Below are 11,844 nucleotides of genomic sequence, written 5' to 3'. Positions count from 1 at the left end.
CCTTTGCAGGTAAAGGAGGGATTTTATGCTACCCTTAGCTGTATGTTTATGACAGTCCTATATTCAGATTTTAAGAGTACAGTACTCAAGTTACTTCCCAAACTAGAATCCACCTAACAATATTTTAAACAGCAATTGGCAGGATGAAAGGGGGGGAAAATCAGTGATTCACTGAAGGTTCACTGCCCACAGCATTCCCATCTGTCTTCATAATGGTTTACCTGACTTCTCTACCTAGTCGGTGATATGCAGTTCTAGAAACTCAGAAAAGCTGCCAGCAATTATTGCAGGAGCAAAAGCTCCATTTATAATGTCTTATGGACAATGGCTTCATGGCTTTATAATTTCTTCCCATGCAAACTGTTCAAGTTTTCCTTGCTGCAAGATTGAATTGCTCTTTAAGATGAGCTGTTCCAAAGCCATACATCCTTATACTGTTGTGACATTCCCCAGGGTACAATCTGGACAGCTGGACAGCTGTGTCCTCTCAATCCTCCAACTTGGGGTGCCTTTCACACTTCTTTTCTTTGAGAATACCCACTCCTGGCCTGTTCACACACAGCCTCTAGCCTGCAAAATCATTCCCAACTGAATTATATGAGTGCTTCTAGCCAGCCATTTTTGAATTATATTGCAGAGTGACACCAGCAAATTCCCAGTCCTAGACTTGTCCCCAGAAATGTGTGTCTTGTACTGCCTAGTTCTTTCCTTCTGTGCAGTACAAGCTCATAGAAAGTTTGTCACTTCATTAATAGAAAATGATATGCACAAACTCTGTTATCTCAAATGCAGGTTTCAAACACTTCAATCCAAACACACTGGTTTAGATAAAAACAATAAAACAAGTTTATTAACTACAGAAAGATAGATTGCTTGTAATCACTTAAAATGAGGCATAAAGTCAGAATTGGTTACAAAGAAATAAAAGGTAAAACGCAAACTAATACCTAACTTATCTAGCTAAATTAATTCAAAGCAAAGGTTTTTCTTATCACCTGCTTTCATTAGCTGAAGTCCTTCAGTCAGGATCCCTCCCCCAGTTCAGTGTTCCTTCAGTTGCAGGTGACGTGAGCAGAAAGAAAGGGAGGAGTGGTTGGGGGCTTCTCTTCTCATTTCTATAGTTCTTTTTTTCCCCTTTGAAGATCATCTCCAGCTGGGGTTCAGGCAACAGCAATTCTGTCTGCCAAGATGTAAATTTCTCACTCACACCAATCTTCCCAGTCAAAGAATTGCTGCTTACCCAGGTGTTTATTCAATTGATTTTGTTGACACCTGGCTGAGGTGTCAGTTTGCCTTTTGTCTTTGAGGAACTGGTTTGCTGCTTTTCTAAACTTGGAGCCTGTCTCAGCAATGTCATACTGTAAAATCTTAACTTTACATACAATGTTGCTACATGCATTTTACCAGGACAATAATGTTCAGTAGATTGAATTTTCAAATGATGCTTCACAAGGCATATTTCCTACAAAATGTATCCTAGTCTTGTAATAGTGGTGAACACAGGGGTACAGTCTGCCACAACTGTTACTCTGTAACAAGAACAAAAAATCTTGCATTTCAGCATAGTTCACTTTTCTTAGCTTCCACTTAATTTGTCTCCTATCATTGACTGATTGGTACTTGATGGTAGTTACTTTTTAGGGATAAACAAGCCCAACCCAAACCAAACCTCTGATATCACTAGCCAAGAATTTAGGACCATTCTAGGTCTAAACTTTGCAACAGATGGCTATTACGTTTTAAATATGTAGACTGGAGTGGGACTAGGAGTTTGTGCGTTGTATCTACAGCAGCCCCATGGGCAAGCCACTGAACATATAATTCTGCAAAGCCTTTCTGCTTCATGTGTGAGCATGTGTGTGCTTGGAGGTCTTGAGAGCAGTGGTGGATTGAGGAAGTGCAGTTCCAGCACAGCACTATATCAGGGAATGAAAGGGGATCCCTGCAGTAGCAGGAACACAGTGTCTTTGTCTCCTGCACTGGTAGCCCTTTGCTGCACTGGATCCCAAAGGATTGGGAGACTGTGGGAGACGAACCTGCCTATTCATCCCATAAGGAATTAATCACACACACTCCCTCCCTCCCGTGGAATGATCTAAGGGTGAAATCCTAGTCGCATTGAAGTTTTGCCATTGACTTAAATGGAAGCAGAATTTCACGCTAAGAGAATAACCTCATTGAGTTTCCATCCCCATTTGTCACTTCCCATGGGTCTTTCTGCAGAAAGAGGCACTCTGGCCCACTCTAAGAATTGCAAAGAGATGGGAGTGCAGAAAGAGGAAAACTATCTTTGGGTACAATAAATAGATAAAATCCAAAATATATCAAATAGTTTCAGACACAATTACTAAATTTCAGGGGTAGGTCTCACTTAAAAATTTGTAAATGCTCCTGTTATGAGTCAGGGCAAGATGTACCTTTCACTTCTGTCTCCTCATGGGCACCTTTACAAATGAAAGGCCTATATCCATATTATTTAGATTAAAATCCCACAATTCACCTTTACTCTTACACTGGGTGACCAGGACACAGTACCCCTGTTTTATTAACTGTGTCCTCAGGTCCAGCTGGGTTTTGCCTCCTGTTATATACTTCACTCCAGGAGCCGGTGGCCAGTATAAAAGTGCCGTGATAGGGAACAGCTTGTTCAAAACAAAGAATTATTTATCCATAGGAACATAGCACACACAGAAGAAAGAAAAGTTAAAACAAAAGGCCTATATGAATACGATTTTACCTAAACCTTAGCCTTTCTTGTAAGATGAAGTAGGCCCCCCCGCACTGAGGCTCAGTGAGACAGACTGCACCCCTCCAGCTTTTGCCTCTTAGTCTGACCCACCAATGAGTGTCTCTTCCCTGAGTTCTCAGGCAGCCTTTTATTCATTTCAAAAGTTTGTCCTGGGACCCCTGAACCTAGTCCATCTTGTTTATGCACCTTTGCAGTTGGGTTGGAGGAAGACTTTCAGCGATGGGTTCACTGAATAGTCCATCTGAGCACCATTAATTTGATTACTCATTAAATGGTTCCTGGTATAACTGGAGAGCTCCAGCTGGAATTAATCATATTTGACCAGAGATACATACAATAGTCATAAAAAATAATACAGATCTCTCCCATATTCTTCACAGATCATCAACATTTCCCTCAATAAACTGTCAACAACTACAAGTTACTAGTATTGAGTAAACTGTGAGCATCTGATAAATTCCATTTTATCTTCTGTAACTTTCACAGTTCAGACTTCGATCCTATGAGTACCTTTATGCATCTGAGTATTGCCGCTGAAGTCAAAGGGACTACTCACATTTGTAAAGTTACTCACTTATCACCATTGCATGCCCATAGCTGTCAGAATTTTTGCAGGTTCATCTTGCACTGAGCACTGCTCTACCTACAACAGTTGAACCATCAGTAAGGAATGAACTTAAACTAAACCAGCATAAGGCACTCTGGCAACAATTGAAGGGTCTGTGCAAGGGGACTGCACCGATCAAACAAAATCAGTTTCTAAAGCAGATTAGTTAAATTGCTGCAACTTTTTATATGTGGACAAAGCCTGAGACGACAAAAGATGAAATTTTAATTTTACTTGAAAAGATTAGTTTCTAGAAATAGGATTGTACGTTTGGATTTAATTTGTAGTTAGGATTTTGGCTTAGTTTATGTCTAAATATGGAATAGGTTTGAGATTTGGCTTTGATTTTTGTTTAAAGTATAGTTATATCCTGTTGTTATATTTCCTAGATTGTGAAGGGTCCTGGCAAGGTCAATAAGGCAATTTTAACAATTAATCAGTTAAGTATCTTATTTTTGTTTATCTTCAGCTCCCCAGGGGCCCTCCAATTGTTATGTAGGAGAGAGGGATCCACTGTTTTATTAATTTTGATAGAATATATGGGCCAAATATGTTAATATAACCCAGTTATTGTTGCATTAGGGTTCAGGGTTTGGTCTACAGAGACTTCAGCCTGATTATTACCATGGCAAACACACCATTAGAAGTCTTTTAACCTTTTTATTAAAGATACAGGAAAGAAGGAGGAAAAAGTTAAAGCATTTCAAATGTAAAGTATTAAATAAGGCTTTCATTTTAATAAAATCCCTTGTTACCTTTCCCCTTAGCTGTAAAGAGTTTTTAGAAAGATTCCCCCCCCCCACCTCTTGTCCAACAGTTTTTAGATATTATTAAAGATGCTAATAACTGTTCGTTTAGGGAAGAAGTGTTAATAGAAATGGACTGGAGCTGTCATTGGTGGTGTTAAAGTACAATCCAGTTTTCTAAAAGACAAAACAAGATGAACACACAAAAGAATGAGAGAAAAGAACAGCAAAGATAGAAAATGCAACTTCTGTCTCTGATGTTTCCAGGGGAAAACAAATGAAAAAAGAGAGCCACAGAAGTTCATCTCATCACCACTTTAATGTTCTTAAGCATGATGCCTGCGCATATTGAAAATGACAATCAGAACAGAAAGTAAATATGAATGTACAGGACTGAGGTATGCTTTAGGTACCTATCTTCCCACACTGCTGTTTATTTTTAACCATGCCAAGAAGAATTAGCTCATTTCAATTTAACACAATGAAGACAAGATTTGTGTCTGGAAAGATAGTGGTTGGGTTTATTCAACCTTTTTTGGAAAATTAAGGCCTGGCCCAACACATACTTCTGTTTTGTTTCCTCTGAGACAGCCACGATTATCATCATTCCATGAGTTTCAAATCACAAGAGAATCTGAGAATGACTCATTGTTTCCCATTTCATTAGCTCAGGACAGGATGCAAAGCTCATTAACACATTTTGGGAGTCTTTACATGACATAAGTCTGTAAGCTTCCATATTTAATTTCCCCCTGAATTGTTGTTTATAACTTCTCTTGCAGCTCTCTAGACTCCCCACTCATAAGCATGCAATTTAGCTTGATGCAGCCAGTCACATTCTCTCCATCACCCTCCCTCCACTGTTGCTGTCAGCATGTCTGAGTCTGCGTCTAACCAGTGATGTGGCAATATTAGCATATCAGTATTAATAGTTCTTTGAGAGTGCAGCTTCTCATGTTACCCCAAAGTATCTCCTCCTCCTTTCCTTGTGGTGTTTAGATGGATATTTGTTGTTAACCAACACATTGCCTCTCCAAGTCAGGAATGTGACTTCTGATCAGAAAGGCAAGAGTCAGCCAAGCGGTGGATGGTTTAGTTGCTAAGTAACAACAAAAAGAGCCAAGTTCTGCTCTCAGTTACACCATATAAGTCTGGAGCAGCTACCAAAGCCAAAGAACCATATCCTCAATTGCCATAGCTCCATTAAAATAATAGCGCTATGCTGAATTACTCCAGCTGAGGCTCTGGCCCAGGGGAGATAAACTCCATTTATACCCATGTCACTTTAAGGAAATTTTGATCCTATTTTCTCATAAATAAAGATGCATACATACAATTCGGTATCAGCTGAAAGTCTAATTGCTACCTCAGAAGTTTTAATCAAATGATATGGGGTAGACCTAGTATTTTACAAACTCTCTATTGGCTTACGACGCAAGATGGGTGAGGTGATATCTTTTATTGGACCAACTTCTGTTGGTGAGAGAGACAAGCTTTCAAGCCACACAGAGCTCTTCTTCAGGTCTGGGAAAGGAACTCCCAGAGTCACAGCAAAATGAAAGGTGGAACAGATTGTTTAGAGTAAGTAGTGAGCACATATTGGAAGGGACCATTGAAGATAGAGTGACCTGTTAACACCTCTGCAGTCATCAGAAAAAAGAGGGCATCAGTGGGTTACAGATTGTTGTAATAAGCCATAAATCCAGTGTCTCTGTTCAGTCCATGATATTAAGGCTATGTCTATAATGTGCAGCTTACAGTGGCACAGCTGTAAGGTATGCAATGTAGCTGCTCTTTGTTGGCAGGAGCGAGCTATCCTGCCGACAAAATAAAACCATCCCCAATAAGCGGCGGTAGCTTTGTTGGTAGGAGAGCGTCTTCTGCCGACAAAGTGCTGTTCACACCAGCACTTCTCGTCCGTAAAACTTTTGTTGGTTGGGGTGTGTTTTTTCACACCCCCGAGCAACAAAAATTTTACCAATGAAAGTGCAGAGTAGATGTAGCTTTAGTGTTAAGCAGAATCATGAATTTAAACTCCCAGGCTCGTCTTTTGACAGTGTTGTGCAGGTTTCCTTTGACGATGAGAACTGACAGGTCAGATATAGAGTTAGCACTTTGTGAAAAGTGTTCACCCACAGGTGATAATATGTTTTTTTTCTATCATTTTTCTCTGTGAGTTTGAGAGCATAGTGACTGTCTGGTTTCATCCACCTAGTTGTTGTTGGGGCATATAGTGCACTGGACGAGGTATACCACTGTGACGGGGTCCTCAGGGTACAACCTGGACTGTGGGCCTGGTGAGCCCCCTGTCCCACCAACCTGGGGTATTCCTCTCTCATTGTGATGCTGTTCTCATCTGATAGGCACTGCACTTACACACACTGTGAGGTATTGAATGTCACAGCCATGTGCTGGGATAGGCATGTGTGGGATCCATTGAAATTGAAAGGTGTGTTGTGGGGGGGAGGAGGTTGATCATTGTAGCAGTGGAGATATGTCTGCAAGCTTTGCATCTGTTCTTCTGGTGGGGTCTGGTGCTGCTTCGAGTTGGTGTGTCATGGTCTGTGAGAAGCTTGCTTCTGATAATGAGCATGGAGAGGTTGGGGCGAGGGGGAGGTGAAGGCCAGAAGTCAGGGTCCAGGAAAGATTTCTTTCAGGTTGGGATCCCCACTGAGTATGGGTTTTAGTTGTCTGATACCCTGTATGGGTTCCAGTGTAGGGTGCTAGGGTGCTATGTGCAGTCACAGAGGGTTTTATTTCTGTATTGAAGCAGGTTCTCTTGGGATATTTGGTTATCACGTTTCATGATATGATCTACTTCTCCGGTGGAGTGTCCTTGTTTGGTAAAGGCAGTTTTAAGTTTGTTAAGGTATATATCCCGGATTTTCTCCTTGGAGCATATTCTGTGGTATCTGAGTGCTTAGGAGTGAGGACTGGGCAGGGCACAAAAACAAGATGATCTGTACTGACTCCCAGGACTCCTAAAATAATCTGCAGCTGCACTATGAGCTCTGGAGTATAGTTTTGGTTTTATAAGACGTAAATGAAAAAAGATATGAGCACCAAACACGTATGTGTAGAGACTCTTTCCCCCCAACCCCTTTTCTTGTTTTACCAGCAGCAGGAACAAATTACCCACATATTACTGTATGCTGTGCTAATTATTAGATCAGGCAGTTCATGAGGTCAGTTGTTCCTCATGGTTTTCTCGCAGGACTCTGCCAGTCCTATTTTGCTTTTCAGGTTACCATTAGGTCCACCCCAATTCCCGAACCTGCCTTTGAAGAGCATTCCCTTGTACTATCTAGTCCCTGTCTCTGGCCATTCAAAGGAATAACCCAGTAAGCTGCCTCCTAATGAGACAGTATACACACAACTGGAAGGTTACAACTCAGGTTTCACACATTTGCTTAATCGCAAAGCACTGAGATGTATTTATCATAACATGAGAATAAGTTTATTAACAAAGATAGAGATTTAAGCAGTGCTTAATTTGTAATGAAAGAAGTGCTGGGGCTCAAGCAATTTTTTTACTTTCATAACTGACACAACAAACCCAGAGGTGCCACAGTTATTAACTGTCGAGCCTAGAGGTGCCAGGGCTCAGGCCTGGCAAGCTCTGACACAAATTAAGCACTGCATTTAAGTAAGGGTAATGGAAACAGAATTGGGTACAAATAAAACAAAAGTATAATGCACTTTCTAGAAACTACATCTTAACAGACCACAATTCTTGACTGAAGCTGTTTTGCACCCTCAGCCTTTCTGCAGAACTTGCTGGTTTTCAGTCAAACCTACAACCAAATGATCAAAAACCCTCCTCCTCCTCCTCCTCCTCCAAGAGTGTTCTTCGGTAAATTGAATAACAGGGTGTTGTCCTTACATGTTCTGTTATAGTTCAGTGAACCTTTGAAATGCGTTCCAGCTGGTTGTTCTCCAGTGTGCTTTGTCATGTTGCCCTCTTATCCCCATGTTAACTTGTTTTTCCTGTTTACTTCACCTGTAAATGTAGCTCCCAGTGTGTCTGGATCACAATGCTTAATTTTCATATGGGAGTGATAACTACCTTCCCTCCAGTCTGGAAGAAATATGTTTCTCCCTTGGATATGTATTTGAAAGCATAATATCAGTAGAAAATATGTAATTCCTCATATAGTGTCAATGCACACGTTTCACTAGGACAGTGGTTCCCAAACTTCTTCCGCCGCTTGTGCAAGGAAAGCCCCTGGCAGGCCGGGCTGGTTTGTTTACCTGGAGCAGCGAACCACGGCCCCTGGGAGCCGCGATCGGCCGAACCTGCGGATGCGGCAGGTAGGTAAACTGGCTGGGCCCGCCAGGGGCTTTCCCTGCACAAGCAGCAGAACAAGTTTGGGAACCACTGCACTATGATATTAATGACCAGTGTGTCTCACCGCCTTTCATGTGATACCTTACAAGACACTTGCAGGATAAATACTATAAATAGTGTTAGAAGTAGTGAGTTTGTCAGGCCTGTTAGGAGTTGCTGGCACAGAGTTTGCTGAACCCTTTGCCAGCTGGCACCAACGGCTGTATCACAGAGCTCCACCAAGGTCTCTTTTGAGAAGGAGGAGGAGGGGAGGTCAAAGTAGAGGAGGACTCTAGCTCATTAGAAAGCCTGGTAGAGAGTTATACTTTTAAGGATATAGTCTCATCACACGGTGCAGTGAATTAAGATTAGAAATCACTGTACAGCAGAACAAGAATATACCTCATGGTACTATGAGTCCGACTCTGGATGCAGTGATTAGAGCTGGTTTTGAAATTTTCAACATTTTTAGAGAAAAACTGAAGGGTTTTTTTAGCCCATTTATGACCAGCCGTATCAGTAGTGACTGACCAAGAATCGTTTGAATGCTTCTGCACTGAGTACAGAATGGGAGTTAGCCAATCTAAGTTTCTCATAGGCAGTCCAAATGCCTCTCCTTCTGGCTATGGAATGTGGCTGTTAAAATGACCTGCCATTTCATATCAAATGCAGAGTATGACTTACTCAGACTGCATTTCATAATTAGATCTTCCCATCCTGGGACATAACCTTGGGGTAAGGGAAAGGTATTCTGGGTTCATGGTGCATTCCCTTCTCTTTGGGAGATTGCAAAAGACCAGCAGCAATTACCTGTATGCCAGGCCACCTGGTGCTCACTGTTGATTCTGAGTCATCTCTGGCCATGCAGTTGGAATTCCAAGGTTTCCTGTCTTAAAATATTACCATTTATTCAGTTGCAGACTATATTAAATTGCAGTTTGCTCTGTATTTCAATACCTTGCTATAAAATGGCCCTTGTTTGGACCGTCACTATTAAGTGTCCCCTTTTAAAAATATCCAAAATATGTTACAAAAAATTGGTCTGATGTACACCATTCTAAAGAAAGATCTGCCTCTCTTTAGAACCTTTCCTGGCCTCTGGGCTGAAAAAAACACAAAATAAAGTATTAACAAAAACACAGTTGACTGCCAAAGGAAATGAGTTCCTGTAAGGACTGAAACAATAAGTCTCCTCTGTATTGAACTCTCGGAGGGAATACGCTGCGTTTCCTCCTGTTCTTTATCAAAGTCCCCAAAATAAGCTGGAATGGGCAGTGACTTTGCACAGTCTCTGCACACCTTTTCCACTTACTAATTAGGGCCTGCCTCACAGAGAGAGAGAACACGCTGCCTGGCTCTGCAAGGGAATGCCCATGCTACAGATTACAAGTATGAATCTGCTTGGAGCTGCCCTCCTCTCCCTGGCCATGTTCAGCGTCTGCACTGCAAATGGTAAGAGTGCACTCTTCTCTGTCACTCTTCTGACTTTCTTGGTAAGCAGCTAAGTGCGCTTGGGCACAGTTTATGGGTGTCTGCTAGGCTTCACCTCTCTGTACTATAGCAGCTCAGTCGTTCATTCCCACATGAATGGCCTGAGTAACTGCATTTGGAGGAATGCAAGGAGGGCATTGGTTTTTAATCGAATTAAATGTCTATAGTGAAACAGCCTACTGACCGATCAGTTTCTGTGGCCTATCTCTGTCCAGCTGTCATGAGCCTCCCAAACCTGAGGGATTAAAAGCACCCAGCAAGTGGGAAAAGCCATTTACTCAAAAAATGTTTTCCCTCTTCTCCTGTGAAAAATATATTTTGGGGACTTTTAAAAGGATTTGAAATGTTTGTCAGATTTGAAAATACCATTTAACACATTGGGGAACTTAAAGTGTGTCCGGGTGTAACCCTGCTGACTTCACTGGAATTACACCAGCAATGAATTTGGCCAAGTCTGCTTATCAGAAGCCAGTGTATGTTGACCACAAATACATGTAGACTTGTAACATTCCTCCAGTAATCCCACAATGCCCAGGGCAGTAGTGTTTTAGTTCTGCAATGTGAAAAAGTTACTCCCGCCTCCAAATACTTGATGATACTAGGTGACATAATGGCCATTGACTTGCTTTTTCTAATGTTTTTCTGCATAAAAGTTTGTGTACTTTCAAAGCAGAATAAATTACTTTTCATTAGAGTGGGAAGCAACTATAACTTAAACTGTCATCTCATCATCTTTATCAAGGATTAATTTGAAAACAAAGCTGATTTTCTCTCTCTAATTTTTTGGCCCATTATGCAGCAGATCTGTAGTCATAGCTTTTACAGATGTCATTAGAGCAGATGGCTTTCAGTGACTGGCTACTAACCAGTGAATAGAAACTCTGTTATTAATGGATTAAGTAATTGCAGGCCACTGTGTCCTCAAACTTTTACTTGGGTTACATGTTAGAAATTGATGGCACAAAGAAACAAGTGTGTCTTGTGTGGTGTAACTTGTGTTGTTATTCTGGCTCATTGCTGTTAAAAACATGATGGAGATTGACAGGTAATATTGTTGCTACAGGAAAATTTGCTTTTCAAACCCTGCCAGGTCAGTATGAACTCTGTAAGTACGTGTTTGGGCTGCTATTTATGCTCTGTCTGCTGGGGTTAGAACGAGCCGCCTTCCTGCCATTGTTAAACCTTGACTTCATTGCAGGTCTTTTGAAAAGCAAGGTGGGATTAGTTCAGTAGGAGCAGGCTCAGCGGTGCTGTTTGTAAAAGCTTATTAGAAAGCAACATGCACAGGTTAAAGGGGATGCAAAGGAGAGCTACGATTTCTGTCCAATGCATTTCCTAACACCTCTCCTGTCGCTGAATGGGAATGATTGGGTAGTGCTCATCACGCTGAATTAGCCAATATCATCAAGTAATGGTCATTTGCTTGTAACTATTTTATTCTGTTATAAAAATCTTAAACTCAAGGCAGACATGCTGAAACTCCACTGGTAAAATAATAAGAATAAAAGGAAGACCATGGGTGGAAAAATACAAAGCGTATGTCTCCATCTCTACCATACAAATGAAACGTGAGTGGAGCTGGAAAACTTCATAAATTGATAATCTGTGGAGGACAGAAAGGAATCCCCTCATGTTTGACACAATCCGACTGAAAGGGACACTGTTAACTTGAAATCTGACCAGTTTCAAAAAATGAGATGAGCGGATTCAGGTACAACACTTGCTACTGAATCCCCCTGCTAGTTTCTGTTATTTTATAATCCCACTTTCCTATTTTTTAAAAATATTTTTTTCTCCTATTGCCGTGTGAAAGACCCACCCAGAGACTATATGGGGAGAGTGAAACTGTTATACGCACAAAGTTCTGTCAAATGCTCAAAGTGAACAGACTGAGAAAACTGAGGGTTATTTTTCCTTTAATTTA

General features: G+C 41.2%; 1 protein-coding gene across 7 annotated transcripts in view; it reads left to right on the top strand.

Annotated features, from left to right (window-relative positions):
* Nucleotides 1-9,621: 9,621 nt before the first annotated feature.
* EMCN (endomucin) overlaps nt 9,622-11,844 on the top strand; it is an 87,188-nt gene continuing 84,965 nt past the window's right edge. For 2 of the 7 annotated variants that reach the window (XR_006290435.1, XR_006290434.1), the window contains exon 1: nt 9,622-9,881. Coding sequence is in view for 3 of the 7 variants with exons in the window: in XM_043545514.1 (XP_043401449.1) it covers nt 9,797-9,881 (85 nt within the window). In the remaining 4 variants the exon portion in view is untranslated. The remainder of the gene's footprint in view (nt 9,882-11,844) is intronic. The other 5 variants (XR_006290433.1, XM_043545513.1, XR_003565098.3 and 2 more) reach the window with 3 other exon arrangements.

This window comes from Chelonia mydas, chromosome 4, assembly GCF_015237465.2.
Source record: "Chelonia mydas isolate rCheMyd1 chromosome 4, rCheMyd1.pri.v2, whole genome shotgun sequence".
Lineage (NCBI taxonomy): Eukaryota > Metazoa > Chordata > Testudines > Cheloniidae > Chelonia > Chelonia mydas.
The sequence above is the reverse complement of the archived record's forward strand: the minus strand, read 5'-3'. Positions and strand labels throughout refer to the sequence as shown.